At 48.0% G+C, this 17,587-nt stretch overlaps 1 protein-coding gene across 1 annotated transcript in view; it reads left to right on the top strand.

Annotated features, from left to right (window-relative positions):
• Positions 1–15,027, top strand: part of VWA3A (von Willebrand factor A domain containing 3A) — a 64,520-nt gene extending 49,493 nt beyond the window's left edge. The window contains exons 26-36 of the mRNA XM_055365468.2: positions 74–184; positions 1,148–1,245; positions 2,726–2,863; positions 4,709–4,817; positions 6,638–6,782; positions 8,271–8,415; positions 9,179–9,330; positions 10,995–11,118; positions 13,734–13,831; positions 14,018–14,083; positions 14,199–15,027. Of these exons, the coding sequence (XP_055221443.2) occupies positions 74–184; positions 1,148–1,245; positions 2,726–2,863; positions 4,709–4,817; positions 6,638–6,782; positions 8,271–8,415; positions 9,179–9,330; positions 10,995–11,118; positions 13,734–13,831; positions 14,018–14,069 (1,172 nt within the window). The 3' untranslated portion in view covers positions 14,070–14,083; positions 14,199–15,027. The remainder of the gene's footprint in view (positions 1–73; positions 185–1,147; positions 1,246–2,725; positions 2,864–4,708; positions 4,818–6,637; positions 6,783–8,270; positions 8,416–9,178; positions 9,331–10,994; positions 11,119–13,733; positions 13,832–14,017; positions 14,084–14,198) is intronic.
• The last annotated feature ends 2,560 nt before the right edge of the window (positions 15,028–17,587 follow it).

The raw sequence follows: 17,587 nt of genomic DNA, 5'->3' as shown, positions 1-17,587 counted from the left end.
CTAAGCCAAGTTGGACAGCTGTATTGCAAGAATGCACGCAGCTGCTCCAGCCAACAAGCCAAATGTTCCTCAGCTGTGGCCCAGCCAATGAAAGAAGGGATGATGGAACTAAGGAGGAAGACCAAGTCAAGGGAAGCAGAGACATCTCTTTTACTGTTCTACACAGAGAAAGGGAATAACGTGGGTAAGTTAGAGGCTATACAGATGTCTGGACAGCCCCCTGGCCCTGGGGGAGCTGTAAGGGCAGCAGGTACCGTGGGAAGGAGACCCCTCCTGCTGTCCCAGGACCTAGGCACTGGTGCTTCTGGAGCAAGCCTGTGCTCAACTCAGTTCTCCCAGCCCTGGGAAATGGACATGCAAAGTTTTGACAACAACCAGGGAATGAGAGAAGTCAATATTGAAGATGAGACCTCCTGAGATTCTTGGGCACTCCAGCTCTGTCCACTAGGGGCAGTTTCCTTAGCTCTAAGGCAGATGGGAAGGGATGGAGATGATTCCCCTAGGCCAGCCTGATTCACTGCTGTGAAATGGTGCAGATCCCAAGAACAATTCATTGCTAGGCAGGAGGTCCCAAACAGCCTTTCCCCATCCACCCAACAGCTCCCTTTCTACCTCTCAGCAAATTGCACTAAGGACTTGATTGACAGAGAAATTGACATGAAAAAGGGAGCAGTGGGAGATTCAGGGGGAGGGAAGACAGGTACACAGGGTGACCATCTTAGTTCATTTGTGCTTGGAATACCCAAGGCTAGGTGATTTATGAAGAAAATAGGTTTATTTAGTTCAGGGTTATGCTGGCTGGAAGTTTGGGCATCTGGTGAGAGCTTCAGGCTGCTTCCACTCATGGTGGAAGGCGTCGGGGAGCTGGCATGTGCAGAGATCACATGGAGAGAGGGGAAGCAAGAAAATGGGGAGGTGCCAGGCTTTTATTTAACAGCCAGCTCTTGTGGCAAGTAATAGAGGGAGAACTCACTCGCTCCCCACCCTCTCACCAGAGAGGGCATTGATCTATTCATGAGGGATCCGTTCCCATGACCCAAACACCTCCCATTAAGCCCCATCTCCAACACTGGGGATCACATCTCATGAGGTTTGCAGGGGCTCAAACATCCAAACTATAGCAATGACCTTACTCTGCTTCTCCTAGGCTCGGTGTACAAGAAGTACCCTCAAGGAAGGGGCTTGAGAAGGACTAGCTCTTCTATTGACTTACCCAGAAAGGATACAGTTTGCTCAAGCCAAGAGGTATTAAGTCACCCGTACCAGCACATGCCCATTAAGCAATAGAGTAATTCTGTCCACCAACCATTACTTCTAGGACTGGGGGGCATAATCAGAAATGAGAACAAGCCAGGCACAGTGACTCACACCTGTAATCCCAGCACTTTGGGAGGCTGAGGTGGGTGGATCACTTGAGGTCAGGAGTTCGAGACCACCTGGCCAACATGGTGAAACCCCATCTCTACTAAAAATACAAAAATTAGCCAGGTGCAGTGGCACACACCTGTACTCTCAGCTACTCGGGAGGCTACAGCATGAGAATCACTTGAAACTGGGAGGTGGAGTTTGCAGTGAGCCAAGATTGTGCCACTGCACTCCAGCCTGGGTGACAGAGCAAGACTCTGTCTCAAAAAAAAAAAAAAAAAAAAAAAAAAGGACAAACCTGATAAGAACAATTGCTTACTGTGGCAGATGGGATAAGGGTTAAATAGACCTAAATTCAAAATCTAGGTCTGCCACTTCCTGCCTGGGTGACCTTGGGCAAGTCACCTAGCTATACTCAATCTCACTGCCTTTGTAAAATAAGGACAATTGTGCCAGTCAAATAAGATTGATGTGAAGATTCTTTAAAGTGAAATCAACAGAAACCCCCCTTCTTGTGCATAAGGGGATAGTTGTCCCACAGCTATTCAATAAAAGCCTGAGCATGGTTCTGATTTTGCCGATGGCAGATGCCATCCCTGGCTGCTTTGAGCCTGCCCATTCTTGTGTCCCTCATTGTGACAAGGAGACTGAGATTATCCTAATTGGCTTAGAGTCTAAGCTTTACACCAATCAGGGCTTTCCACTCAAATATTGTAGGTGGGGTGCTCGCTTCAGCAGCACATATACTAAAAAATGTTGTAGGTGGGGTTGAAATGGATGTTAGGGAAGTAACAGTGTCCACTAGACTAGGGTCTGGGAGGTGCGCGATAGATTTTGTTCTTCACCCCCAGTATTTCTTTCTTTCTTTTTTTTTTTTTGAGACAGAGTTTCACTCTTGTTGCCCAGGCTGGAGTGCAGTAGCACTATCACTGCAACCTCCGCCTCGTGGGTTCAAACGATTCTCCTGCCTCAGCCTCCCAAGTAGCTGGGATTACAGGCATGCACCACCACGCCTGGCTAATTTTTTGTATTTAGTAGAGATGGGGTTTCACCATGTTGGCCAGGCTGTTCTCAAACTCCTGACCTCAGGAGTTTGAGAACCACCGCTGTCAGCCTCCCAAAGTGCTAGGATTACAGGCATGAGCCACCGCGTCCAGCCTGCCCCCCCATATTTCTTGTGCATTTCTCCCCCAAAGCCAGGGAAGGAATCTGCATGGGATGGATGCTCTGTGAGGACCTGGGAATCCCACATTTCAAACATCATACAGGTTTCAAACATGAGGTTCTCATAGACGAGTCAGATGATCATTCAGTTGAGTCTGAATTGCCTAAGATAATAGTTCTTTCCTTTATTCTAAAGTGGGTGGCAAAATATGGGCTCAAAAAATTGAAGCTGGAGATTTCCAGATGCATGGGTCCCAACTGCACTCATCAAAAGTCAGGACAGAGGTCAGCATCAGCCAAACACTGCAGCATCTTCCCCAGCGTTGAGATCCATGTAAGTCACAATTTTCATCATCGTCTTTTTTTTCTCCCCCAACTCAGCTGCAAATGGCAGAGAGCAGTGTAGGGCACTGTGGCCTCTGTTTCTGCTTGTAGGAACGGCCCTCCTCCCCAAAGTGGGATTCCCCTCACCAAATAGGAGATGCAAAATCCTCTTGGAAGAAAAGCCAACTTCCCAGAGGGCCTAAGATCCCATTCCAGGGTTAGATGAGCTAATTGGAATAAGAATTAGAAACAATTGCTGAGGCCAGGTGCGGTGACTCCTGCCTGTAATACCAAGTGCTTTGGGAGGCTGAGGTGGGAGGATTGCTTGAGCCCAAGAGTTTGAGACCAGCCTGGGCAACATAGCAAGACCCCATCTCTGAAAAAAAATTAGATTAGCCAGGTGCAGCTGTGTGCCTGTAGTCCGAGCTACTTGGGAGGCTGAGGCGGGAGGATTAGTTGAGTCATGGAGTTCAAGGCTGCAGTGAGCCGTGATCACGCCACTGCACTCCAGCCTGGGCCATGGGGCAGGAGCCTGACTCTTAAAACATAAAAAGGAAAAGATAGGAAAAATAGCAATTGCTGAGAAGATTGGGCCGTGGCTGAAGTGTTCACCCATAAGAATGCTGTACCCCAATGCTGATGATGGTTCTGTTATGGCAGCAAATAGGGGTTGCGATAGGAAGTGAAGGGTTCTCTTTTCTATTTTCTAATTTTGGGGTGATTTTTTATTGCTTTGACACTGGAACAAGTAAATTTAGTACAGAATGAAAATCTGATCATTTCTCTCCTTGCCCTCTTATCCTACATTGTCAAGATTAGGGGAAACTAAAAATAGCCACAAAATTCAAAATTATTCACTAGAGGAATATAGGGTCATTCTAGCATGTTGCCCCTCTCCACCTGAAGTCATGTTTCAGTTCAAAATTTATGAACTTCTTACCCCACCATTTAGAGTTTTCTATTTTAAAATTTAGAGATTATTGGCCAGACGCAGTGGCTCATGCCTGTAGTCCCAGAACTTTGGGAGGCCAAGGTGGGCGGATCACCTGAGGTCAGGAGTTCGAGACCACCCTGGCCAACACAGTGAAACCCCGTCTCTACTGTAAACACAAAAATTAGCCAGGCATGGTGCCGTGCACCTGTAATCCCAGCTACTCAGGAGGCTGAGGCAGGAGAATCGCTTGAACCCGGGAGGCGGAGGCTGAAGTGAGCCAAGATCGCACCACTGCATTACACAGCCTGGGCAACCGACTGAGACTCTGTCTCAAAAAAAAAAAATTAGAGATTATTATGATTTTTATTAATATAGCAACTGCATTTACCAAAAAAAAAATCTTAATTCCCTACTCCTTTGTGGAACCATAAATCCACTAGTTTAATAAAAGAAAAAAAGGCTTTAAACAAACAGAAAAAAATACACTTAACAGATGGTTGTTTTTTGTGGGTTTTTGTTTGTTTGTTGAGACAGGATCTTGCTCTGTCATCCAGGCAGGAGTGCAGTGGTGCAATCACAGCTCACTGCAGCCTCTACCTCCCTGGGCTCAGGCAGTCCTCCCACCTCAGCCTCCCCCAAGCAGCTGGGACCACAGACACATGCCACCACACCAGCTAAATTTTCTGTTTTTGGTAGAGATGAGGTCTCCCTATGTTACCCAGGCTGGTCTTGATCTCTTGGGCTCAAGCGATCCTCCTGCCTCGGCCTCCCAAAGCACTGGGATTACAGGCATGAGCCACCGTGCCCAGCCAACAAATATTTTGAGAATTGTTAACCACAATGGAATAAACAATTTTAGGGGGTGATGGGGATATGAAGAAATGACTGATGGGGTGGGTGCTTGCCTCTGCCTTAACCCAGGGAGTGGTGAGACACATCCAGTGGACGCCCAGGGAGATGGAGGTGTACATCAGGCACTTGGAGAAGGTGTTAAGGCGCTATGTCCAGAGGCTGCAGTGGCTGCTGTCCGGTGAGCCTGCCCACTGCCCTGAAGGGTGGAGGAGCATGAGGGGATGTAGAAGGCTAGCCCCAGCGACCCCAGTGTCAGTCCTTCCAAAGCCAGGCCTTCGAGAACTGCAGATCAGAGGATTAGGCCAGGAACATCATCCACATACAACATGACACTGGAAGGCCGGGTGTGGTGGCTCATGCCTGTAATCTCTGCACTTTGGGAGGCCGAGGTGGGTGGATCACCAGTCAGTAGTTCGAAACCAGCCTGGCCAACATGATGAAACCCGTCTCTACTAAAAATACAAAAAATTAGCCAGGCATGGTGGCGGGCACCTGTAATCCCAGCTACTCAGGAGGCTGAGGCAGGAGAATCGCAGAGGTTGCAGTGAGCTGAGATCACGCCACTGCACTCCAGCCTGGGCAACAAGAGTGAAACTCTGTCCAAAAAAAAAAAAAAATGACAGTGGGTTCAGAGGACAGGCAAGGGGCTGGATAACAGGGAGGTGGAACATGGGCCAAAGAGCCCCAGCGGGAGCTCACACGCATCCCAGCCTGCTCTGCAAGGCCACCTGCCACACCTTGCCTTCCTGCAAGTGACAAGGGGCTCACTGTCAAAAGGTTTGCTTTAATATTGACTGGGCCCCAGCAAAACAGCCCCTGGAGGTGCAGATGGTAAGGGGAACTGACAGAGCAGAAACCCTCTGTTTTGTTTTGTTTTGTTTTAGAAACAGGGTCTTTCTCTGTCACCTAGTCCGGAGTCCAGTGGTGCAGTCATGGCTTACTGCAGCCTTGAACTGGGCACAAGCAATCCTCCCACCTCAACCTTGCAAGGAGCTGAGACTACAGGCACGTGCCACCATGCCCAGCTTACTTTATTTATTTTTTTTAGATAGAGTCTTTCTATGTTGCACAGGCTGGCCCCGAACTCCTAGGCTCAAGCTATCCTCCTGCCTCAGCCTCCCAAAGTCCTGGGATTATAGGTGTGAGCTACTGTGTACCTCTTTACAGAGAGCACCAAGTCCCCTCCAGGAGAGGTGAATGGACAGGGCTGGGCTGTGGATTAAGAGATGGTCTGAAGCATCAAGCCCAAGAAGACAGGCAGACAGCTAAAACTGGACAGGAGGGGATTCAGGCTATGGGGCCTGGAGAGTTTCTGGGGCAACAGGAGGAGGGAGGAAGGGAGTCCTATATAGAGATCCTACAGGTGGCCTTGTATGTGCCACTCAGGGTCCTGTGTAAATTCATTAGGTCCAGTCCTCTGCAGTAGGACCTGGTATAGACAGTCCATGGACAGGGGCGTCATGATGACTGCTGCTTCAGGTACAGTTGTCAGGTCAGAGGCTGAGCTGGGACAGAGAAGGCGTGAGCCTCTCTCCACCCTCGGTTCACATTACCCCTGGGAACGGTGACATAAAACCAGAGATCCAGCGATTTCTTTTGTAGTACGAATCCCCCAGCTCACATACCAGTACACACCCAAACACCATGTAATATTTCAAAACAATATCATGGTACTATTTAATCCAATCACTTAACTTTAAGGATAAGGAAATTCAAGCCCAGGAGGTTATAACCGCTTGTGCAACTCATCACAGACAAAGCCAGAGCTGAAATCTCGATCTCCCAAAGCCCAAACCACTGACCAGGTCTGTCCTTGGACAATCGACCCCTCCCACAGCACCACAAAAGCCATCTCTCAGTGGGGTGACATCCAATCAATGATCAGGCAGGCAACAGGTGTCACAAGACTTTATAGTTGATAGACAGAGTGAGGGAAACCACCCAGGAGGAGGGACCCCTCACTCCCTGCCTGCCTCTTCCCAACCTGTCTCGGAGCAGGGAGCCGCCGACTGTTTGGCACCGTTTTGGAGAGCAAAGTATGCATATTGCTGGACACGTCAGGGTCCATGGGCCCCTACCTGCAGCAGGTGAAGACAGAGCTGGTTTTGCTGATTTGGGAACAGCTGTGGAAGTGCTGTGACAGGTAGGAGGCGAGGGCTGATCAGGAAGATCAAAGGGGCAGTTCCTGGGGCTTCCCTGGCCAAGCACGCCCCCTCCTCTCAGTGCCAACAGGCCTGGAGTTCCTGAGATGCTCTTCTGAGTAACGCGTTTGAGTAGGAAAGAGCACTGTATTCTGCTCTGCTGTGAAGGAAAGCAGTTTTTAGAGGCCGGGTATGGTGGCTCATACCTGTAATCCCAGCAATTTTGGGAGCCAAGGCAGGAGGATCACTTGAGCTCAGGAATTCAAGACCAGTCTCCGCAACAAAGTGACATCCCATCTCTTCAAAACATTTAAAAATTAGCTGGGTATGGTGGTGTGCACCTGTAGCCCCAACTACTTGGGAGGCTGAGGAGGGAGGATCACTTGAGCCCAGGAGGTTGAGGCTGCAGTGAGCTATGATTGCACCAGTGCACTGCTGCCTGGGCAACAGAGTAAGACCCTGTCTCAAAAAAAAAAAAAAAAAAAAAAGGAACGCAATTTTTAAAAATTAATTTCAGGCCTAGGGACAATTGCAAGCACAGCAAAGGAACTACCACGTGGCCTTGAAGTATGGCTTTCAGCTGAACTTGATTTGTTTTAAATTATTTAATGATTTAATTTTTTTAATTTTTGTGAACTTGATTTTTGAGTGGAGGAAGTTGTTTATTTTCCCTATCCAGAAGGGTTGACCCGAAGGGGACCCCAGGGGACTCTCATCTTAGACTAGGCCTCGTTCTTGCCTTAATCAGAGTATACATTTATTGAGCACTTTCTGTGCACCAGATGCTTTACACGCATCATTTCATCAACTCTCACAATGAGCCCGTGAGGTGTTGCTGTTATCGGCCCCCATTTTTCAGAAAAGGAAGCCAGGACTTCAAGAGGTTAAGACACTTGCTGAAGATCGTGTAACCAGTCACTGGCTGAGCTAGGATTGTTTGGGTTGTTTGTTTGCTTGTTTGTTTTGAGACGGGGTCTCTGTCTCCCAGGCTGGAGTGCAGTGGTGTGATCATAGCTCGCTGCAGCCTCAACGTCCTGGGCTCAAGTGATCTCCCACCTTAGCCTCCCAAGTAGCTTGGACTACAGGCGCATACCACCATGCCTGGCTAATTTTTTAAAAATCTTTTTCGTAGAGATGGGGGTCTCACTATGTTGCCCAGGCTGGTCTTGAACTCCTGGCCTCAAGCAATCCTCCCAGCTTGGCCTTCCAAAGTACTGGGATTACAGGCACAGGCCACTGTGTCTGGCTTGAGCTGGGATTTAAATCTATTTCTGTCTGCATTCAAATTGTCAGTGTGTACCCTCTCACTCTCAAGAGGCCCCACAGCCCTCTCCCTGAGGGGCCACAGGGCTCGTTGTAGGGGTCTTCAGTGACAAGCAAGAATAGTCCTCATGAGGGTAACTTATCTGAATTCAATCTAGACAGGCCTGTTCTAACCAATCTCTTTCTCCCCTTCTCTGCCCCTCACCTCCTCTTTTCTTCCTCCCCAGTTTTAACCTGCTCAGCTTTGCAGAGAGCCTTCAGTCGTGGCAGGACACGCTGGTGGAGACCACAGATGCAGCGTGTCATGAGGCTATGCAATGGGTGACCCACCTGCAAGCTCAGGGCAGCACCTCCATCTTGCAAGCATTGCTGGCAAGTCCCACCACGGAGCCCAACCTTGGCGCAAAACAAATACCATCATCCCCTATGCTGATGCTGCACGATGCTTTAGGATTTACAAAGGGCATTTTAGAATTTACAAAGCACTACATCATTTCATCTTCCCAACACCCCAGTGAGAAAAGGATTCTCAATGTTCTCTCGTTATAGATGAAGACACAGGCTGGGTGCGGTGGCTCACACCTGTAATCCCAGCACTTTGGGAGGGCAAGGCAGGTGGATCACCTGAGGTCAGGAGTTCAAGACCATCCTGACCAACATGGTGAAACCCCATCTCTACTAAATACAAAAGATTAGCCGGGCGTGGCGGCACATGCCTGTAATCCCAACTACTTGGGAGGCTGAAGCAGGAGAATTGCTTGAACCTGGGAGGCAGAGGTTGCAGTGAGCTGAGATTGCACCATTGCACTCCAGCCTGGGCAACAAGAATGAAACTCCATCTCAAAAAAATAAAAATTAAAAAAAATAGATGAAGACGCAGAGGCTCAGAGAGGTTAAGTGACTTGCTTGGGATTAACCAGCTAGGCAGTGAACCATGCTATTTCTCCTAAACCTCAGCAGCTTCCTTAGTCTGTCTGAGGCTGAAAGAGAATCTCAGTCTTTTTGAACAGGTCAGTGGCATCTAATCAGATGCATTTTGGCAGAGGCGGCAGCAGGCGCCACCTTTAGGCATTTGGTTCTTGTGTTCTGGGTGAGCCTCTCCCCTGAGCCTGACAGCCTTCCTGCATTCTTTCAGAAAGCTTTCAGTTTCCATGATCTGGAAGGATTGTACCTCCTGACCGACGGAAAGCCAGACACAAGCTGCAGCCTTGTCCTAAATGAAGTCCAAAAACTCAGGGAGAAAAGAGATGTGAAAGTGCACACCATTTCCTTGAACTGCTCAGACAGGTGCGCAATATGGAGTCTGACTGAGTTTTATTCTTTTTCCACAGCCACACATCTCAGCAGGGAGATCCAAGCCCCTCACCTAATCTAGCTGCTCACTTAGACACGGGTCTCTCCTGGGCCCTAATCCTGTAAATCAGAAATTAGGAGAAGCGGCCGGGCGTGCTGGCTCACGCCTGTAATCCCAGCATTTTGGGAGGTTGAGGCAGGTGGATCACTTGAGGTCAGGAGTTCAAGACCAGCCTGGCCAACATGGTGAAACCCTGTCTCTACTAAAAATACAAAAATTAGACAGGCGTGGTGGTAGGCGCCTGTAATCCCAGCTACTCAGGAGACTGAGACATGAGAATCACTTGATCCAGGGAGGCAGAGGTTGCAGTCAGCGGAGGTTGCACCATGGCACTCTAGCCTGGGCAACAGAGTGAGACTGTCAAAAAAAAAAAAAAAGAAAAAGAAAAGAAAGAAGTTAGGAGAAGCATTGTTTTTCTAGACGGCCCAAGCCGGTGTCACACCACAGGGTGAAAACCCCTCTCTTTACCCAGATATTTCCCTCTGACTTCCTCCAGCCTGGAAACACATTTGCACGGGATTCACACAGTCATTTTACAGTCTCCCTCCTACTCTTCCCTGGGATCACATTTGTGAATATTTAGGGGACATTTAGGGGAAAAGCCAGAGAGAAAAATATTAATGTAGCATTGTCATGGTTATTTTTTTTTATAAACGATCACTATAGAACATGTGTTATGACCGGGAACAATGGCTCATGCCTATAATCCCAGTGCTTTGGGAGACTGAGGTGGGAGGATCACTTGAGGCCAGGAGTTTGAGACCAGCCTGGATATCATAGCAAGATTCCATCTCTACAAAACAAAATAAAAATGTGAAAAAGAACACATGTCAGATAAGACATACTCAGCCCCTTCAAAAAAAAAAACTTTATTATTAGCAAAACAGACTGCATAGGGACACATTTTATCTCTTGGTCTAAACCATGAGCCCCATAAGTGTAATATGTGTGTCCTTTACAGGCCTAACACATAGTAGGCACTGGATAAATGTCCCATAAATAAATGGGGGCTAGGCTGGGCACGACGGCTCATGCCTGTAATCCCAGCACTTTGGGAGGCCAAGGCAGGCAGATCACCTGAGGTCAGGAGTTCGAGACCAGCCTGGCCAACATGGCGAAACCCCGTCTCAACTAAAAACATACAAAAATGAGCCGGGCATGGTGGCAGGTGCCTGTAGTCCCAGCTACTCAGGAGGCTGAGGCAGAGGAATCTCTTGAACCTGGGAGGCTGAGGTTGCAGTGAGCCAAGATTGTGCCACTGCACTCCAGCCTGGGTGACAGACTGAGACTCTGTCTCAGAAAAGAAAAGAAATGGGGGCTGGAGTGTGTGGGCTGTGTGGTTTTAGGGGGTCCAGGCTAAATGGTGACACTCACATGGGGACTCCTCTTCCCTCAAGCAGCAGCAGTTGCTATAGCTGTCCATAAGCTGGTGGGGAAAGTGTCCTCTAATGGTGGTCTCCATGGGACAAGCCACGGCCCATTGCCAGGCTGATTTCTCTTAAGCCCCACGGACTTAAGTTCCCCATAGACATGGGGAGTCACACGAACTTGCCTGGTCAGTCAGCCTTCCCACCAGCCCTCTGTCCCTTCCTTCCAGAGCGGCGGTTGAGTTCCTGAGAAAGCTGGCTTCCTTCACCGGCGGACGCTATCACTGCCCTGTGGGTGAGGACACACTCTCCAAAATTCACAGCCTGCTGACCAAAGGCTTCATCAATGAAAAGGTAGGTTGCAGAGCCACTGAGCATGAGGTCTGTTGAAACGGCTCGATAAAATATCAACAGGCATGGGGTTTTCCTTCTTGAACTCCTGGGCTCAAGTGAACCTCCCATCTCGGCCTCCCAAAGTGTTGGGATTACAGGCATGAGCCACCACGCCCATCCTGGGTTTTCCTTCTGACGAAAAAGATCTCTGCTTTTCGTTGAGACAAAATATTAGCTAAAAAGGATTGGGTTTCCCTTTTGCTGTCCTTTTAGGCTGACTCTCCTCAAGGCTGGGAAAGAAGCAGGATTTGAGGGTGTTATATTTCCTGATGGTCAGGCCAGTTTGCCTTTGTTGGAAATTTATGTGGCTTTATGTAGATAACCTCTTTTAATATTATACCCATTTAACAGATGAACAAGAGGGCCAGCAAGGTTTAAGAATACACCTAAAGCTGGGCACGGTGGCTCACACCTGTAATCCCATCACTTTGGGAGGCCGAGGTGGGTGGATCACTTGAGGTCAGGAGTTTGAGACCAGCCTGGCCAACATGGTGAAATGACGTCTCTACTGAAAATACAAAAATTAGCCAGGCATGGTGGCATGCACGTGTAATCTCAGTTACTCGGGAGGCTGAGGCAGAATTGCTTAAACCTGGGAGACCCAGGTTGCAGTCAGCCGAGATTGCGCCACTGCACTTCAGCCTGAGTGTCAGAGCAAGACTCCGTCTCAAAACAAACAAACAAACAACAACAATAGAAACTAAAGTCAGAGGAAGTGGTATAGCTAGAGCCCCAAGACACCCATGATCTTAAACTTTGTGCTTTAATTCCTGCATATTTGTGTCTTCTGGGGTTCAATTCATTGAAATACAGACATTCAAGTTATCTGTTAAGCAATAGATCTGGCAAAGTCATAGGTTATCTATTAAGTAATAAGTCTAGTAAAGTCATAGATTTCAATGATCCACTTCTGACTTAATAGGAAAATTCTGCACTTATTTATACCTTTTAGGAATGCAATGTTGTCAGTGACAACATTCCCAGGGCAACAAATTATCAAGTAAGACAACCAATCAGAATTCCAGATTTCTTTTCAGAGGTTAAAGGTTACTTTCACAGGACATGGCATAATTTTTTTTTTTTTTTTTTTTTTTTTTTTTTTTTGAGACAGAGTCTCATTCTGTTGCCCAGGCTAGAGTGCAGAGGCACAATCACAGCTCACCACAGCCTCCACCTCCTGGGCTCAGGCAATCTTTCCACCTCAGCCTGCAGAGTAGCTGGGATCACAGGTGCGCCACCACGCCCAGCTAATTTCTTTAATTTTTTGTAGAAACAGGATCTCACCATGTTGCCCAGGCTGATCTCAAACTCCTAGGATTAAGTAATCCTCCCTCCTGAGCTTCCCAAAGTGTTGGGATTACAGGTGTGAACCATCAGGCTCGGCTGGCATAATCTTTGAAGTCTGGGTAGCCTTACATGACTCCGTTGGTTCAACTAGCTCTTCTAGGGACAAGTATTATAAATAATACAGAGAACTGAACAAATTGGTAAAAGTAATGAATATTCACCCAAGCGTCCTTATTACACAGGAAAACAAGTGATGATATGTTTAAGGCTCTCAGCTTAATACCTTATCCAATCAGATTCTCTGAATTGTTTTTGCATGCAGAATGGGATTGCTGTGCTACTACTGCCAGGCAGAAGGGATGGCTTCCTCTTTTTTCTTTTTTTCTTTCTTTTTTTTTTTTTTTTGAGATGAAGTCTTGCTCTGTCACCAGGCTGGAGTGCAGTGGCATGATCTCAGCTCACTTCAGCCTCTGCCTCCTGGGTTCAAGTGATTCTCATGTCTCAGCCTCCCGAGTAGCTAGGATTACAGGTGCCTGCCACCACACCCAGCTAATTTTTATATTTTTAGTAGAGATGAGGTTTCATCATGTTGGCCAGGCTGGTCTCAAACTCCTGATCTCAAGTGATCCGCCCACCTCAGCCACCCAAAGCGCTGGGATTGGTAAGATGTATTTTTAAGGATAGGTGGTGAAATTTTATTAGTTAACATTTTTTAGAAAAGCATGCCTCAGCCAGGTGTTGCGGCACATGCCTGTGGTCCTAGCTACTTGGGAGGCTGAAGTGGGAGGATAGCTTGAGCCCAGGAGGTCGAGGCTACAGTGAGCCATGATCACACCACTGCCCTGCAGCCAGGACAACAGAGCAAGGCTCTGTCTCTAAAATCAACCAAATAAAAAGCATACCTGTAAGTCTACTTCACTAGAAGAAATGCAAAAAATGGCTGAACAGATTCTACTGAATAGCGATGAGATAAGGAAACTGTGCCATTTCTGTTCCACTGGCCCAGAGTGGGACCACCTTCACTCAGTTTCTGACACCATTGTACTTTGCCACCGTCCCCTCCCTACACTGACTCTCAGACACCGTATTTCAAAGTTTCCCCTTTGCAGAATGACTGTCTTGATAGGTAGTGAGCTTCCTGACCCTGGAGATATACAAGCAGAGGCTCACAAGATTTCCTGCACTGGATGGAAGCCAGAACGTGATTAGCTCTAAAATGCTTTTTCTGAGATTTTGGATTTTCAGCTCCCATCCAGTTATCAACTTCACACTCATTTCCTCTTTTCAAGGATCCCACACTGCCACCATTTGAGGGAGATGATTTAAGGATCCTGGCCCAGGAGATCACCAAGGCCAGAAGCTTCCTCTGGCAGGCCCAATCCTTCAGGTATGCCCTTCATGCAGCCTCTCCAGCCTGCCATGTGGCTACAGCCCATGCAGACCCCGGACCCCATCGAGAAGGGCCGCACCCATGATGGTACCCTTGCTCCAAGGGTTCCTGCCCTGCTTCTCCCAGCCAGCCCAGAAATCTGGGCACCAGGGAGACCATCTTTCTTCATCTCCTGCCCACCAGATCCCAACTCCAGAAGAAAAATGATGCAGAACCAAAAGTCAGTCTTTCCTAGAGAAGTGTTCTCAGGTAAGGGGAGGGGCTAGACCCCATACTGCCTGAGTGTGCACTAAGCACCAAGTGGCATGCTCTATTTTGTGGTCAATAATAACTTTGGTTAAAAAATAATGATTCCTCTAAACAGAAATGTCATCCTGCAAAGGACCACTCACTGAGCAAATCTCAGCCCCGAGGGCAGGATGGGATGGAATGCTGTGACCCGCAGGAAACATGATTCCTGGTACCAGGACTCTCTGGAAGCTGAGGAAGGAAAGACTTTGTCTTTTGTGTGAGGGGCCGTTCCCGGGTCTAATCTAACTCTCCAGCCCTGTCCCGCAGCGCACTGTACTCTCCAGCCACTAGATTGTCCCTTTCTGGGAAGCCCTAAACCAACCCCCTGCCTAAATGGTGCTTCTTGCAAACCAACCCCCTGCCTGAACGGTGCTTCTTGCCCCCTCTGCCTGGAGACTCCTGCTCACCCATCAAGGCACAGCTCAAATGACATCAGCTCCCTGGGACCTATCTAGAGCGAGGCGCCTCCAGTCTTTCTCTTGCAGCATCCTGACCACGCAGACCTCTCGCACTCAGCACTCCATGTCACACCACCTTGCTCGCTGATCTAACTCTTCTCCTTGACGGTGAGCTCCCTTGGGATGAGACTGGTGTCCCAGGATCTGCAGGTCCCCAGAAGCTGCCACATAGGAGACACATGGTGAACAGTAAGCAGGCGGCTGAGCTGTGAGAGCCTAGCTCTGGAAAGCAGCTGATGGGGTGGTCTCCACCCTGGTTCATAAGAGGCTAATGCAGAGTCACAGTCAGCCCATCCTGGGGGAAGAAGAACCAAGTGAGCCTCAGCACCACCCTCCATCCCTGCCCAACCAAACTGAAGTGAAGGCTGCTCATCTGGGGTCATTTTCTAAAATTAAAAACAATTAATTTTATTCTACTAATAGGATCAACATGACTTTAACTGTTTGAAGGGATCATTGGCGTGTGTGTGTGTGCGTAAATTTTTAGTGACATAAAACTTTATTAAAAGACTCATACCATAATATATAAAGAATTTCAATAAGAAAAAGATAAACATCCAATTTTTTTTTTTTTTTTGGAAACAGAGTCTCGCTCTGTTGCCCAGGCTGGAGTGCAGTGGTGCAATCTCGGCTCACTGCAACCTCCACCTCCTGGGTTCAAGCAATTCTCCTGCCTCAGCCTCCTGAGCAGCTGGGACTACAGGGGCCTGCCACCACGTCTGGCTAATTTTTGTTTTAGTAGAGACAGGGTTTCATTATGTTGGCCAGGCTGGTCTTGAACTCCTGATCTCAGGGGATCTGCCCGCCTTGGCCTCTCAAAGTGCTGGGATTATAGGCATGAGCCACTGTGCCTGGCCCATCTCAATTTTTTTTTTTTTTTTAGGCACAGTCTCACTCTTTTTGCCCAGGCTGGAGTGCAGTGGCACGATCTCAGCTCACTGCAACCTCCGCCTCCCAGGTTCAAGCAATTCTCCTGCCTCAGCCTCCTGAGTAGGGTAGCTGGGATTACAGGTGCCTGCCACCACGCCCAGCTAATTTTTTTTTTTATTATTATTTTTAGTGGAGACGGGGTTTCACCATGTTGGCCAGGCTGGTCTCAAACGCCTGACCTCAGGTGATCCGGCCCGACTGAGACTCCCAAAGTGCTGGGATTACAGGCATGAGTCACCACGTCCAGCCCATCCAATTTTTAAAATGGACAATAGGTACATGAAAAGGTGCTCAACAGCCTTACCTGCCAGGGAAGTGTAAATTAAAACCACAGTGAGATGCCACTACACTCCCACTAGAATGGCTAAAATAAAAAAGACTGGGGTTGGGCACAGTGGCTCATGCCTCTAATCCCAACACTTTGCGAGGCTGAGATGGGAGGATCGCTTGATGCCAGGGGTTCAACACCAGCCTGGGCAACATAGCAAGACCCCATGTCTCCAAAAATTTAAAAGAAATTAGCCAGGCATGGTGGCCCAATGCATGTAGTTTTAGCTGCTCAGGAGGCTGAGGCATGAGGATCAGTTAAGCCCAGGAGTTTGAGACTGCAGTTAGCTATGATTGTGCCATTGCACTCCAGCCTGGGCAACAGAGTAAGACCCTGTCTCTTAAAAACAAACAAACAAAAAGACAAGATGGCCAGGCATGGTGGCTCACACCTGTAATCCTAGCACTTTGGGAGGCCAAGGTGGGCGGATCACATGAAGTCAGAAGTTTGAGACAAGCATGGCCAACATAGTGAAACCCCGTCTCTACTAAAAACAACAAAAATTAGCTGGGCATGGTGGTGCACACCTGTAATTCCAGCTACTCAGGAGGCTGAGGCATGAGAATCGCTTGAACCCAGGAGGTGGAGATTGCAATGAGCTGAGACTGGGCCATTGCACTCCAGCCTGGGCAACAGAATGAGACCCTGTCTCTAAAAACAAAACAAAAAAAGAACTACAATATCAAGATGTGGAACAGTTGGAACACTCATATTCCAATTAGGGTAGGGGTTGGGGTAGGGACGTATAATTTGACTCAATAACTTTGGAAGACTATTTGGCAATTTCTACTAAAGTAAAACATATGCCTACTCTATGATCTAGTAATTCCACTCCAAGGGTAATGAGTGCATATGTTAGACAAAAGACATGTAAGAATTTTTCCAGCAGCCTTATTCATTAGAGCTCAAAATTGGAAACTACCCAATGTCCATCAGTGGCAGAATGTGCAAATAAAATCTGATACATTTTACAGTGAAATATTATGCATCAATTTAAAAAGAATGAACGGCTCATGTGGTGGCTCACACCTGAAATCCCAGCACTTTGGGAGACCAAGGCCGGTAGATGGCTTGAGCCCAGGAGTTTGAGACTAGCCTAGGTAACATGGTGAGAACCCATCTTTACAAAAAAAATACAAAAATTAGCCAGGCTTGGAGGCGCATGCCTGTAGTGCCAGCTACTCAGGAGGCTGAGGTGCAAGGATCACCTGAGCCCAGGAGAGGTTGAGGCTTCAGTGAGCCTTGATCATGCCACTATACTCCAGCCTTGGCAACAGAGTGAGACCCTGCCTGCACCCCCAAAAAAGAATGATCTATACAGCTATATTCAACAAGATGCATCAGTCTCATAATATTGGGCAAAAGAAACCAGACACAAAGGAGTACATACTGTATAAAGTCATTTATATGAAGTTCAAGAACCAGCCAAACTCCTTATTGGTGATTGAAGTCAAAATACTAGTTACCCTGTGGGATGGGGGACAGAAAGGGGACGTCTGGTGTGATAAAAATATTCTATATATCGATAAAGGTAGGAGTTACATTGAGCTATACATAAGTAAAAATTCATCAAGTTGTTTAAAAACACTCAGTTGTGGCCAGGTGCGGTGGTTCACGCCTGCAATCCCAGCACTTAGGGAGACCAAGGCAGGCAGATGGCTCAAGGCCAGGAGTTCGAGACCAGCCTGGCCAACATGGAGAAACCCTGTCTCTACCAAAAATACAAAAATTAGCCAGGCATGGTGG

This window comes from Gorilla gorilla, chromosome 18 (assembly GCF_029281585.2).
Source record: "Gorilla gorilla gorilla isolate KB3781 chromosome 18, NHGRI_mGorGor1-v2.1_pri, whole genome shotgun sequence".
NCBI lineage: Eukaryota > Metazoa > Chordata > Mammalia > Primates > Hominidae > Gorilla > Gorilla gorilla.
Note: the sequence above shows the minus strand (reverse complement) of the source record. Positions and strands in the feature narration are given on the sequence as shown.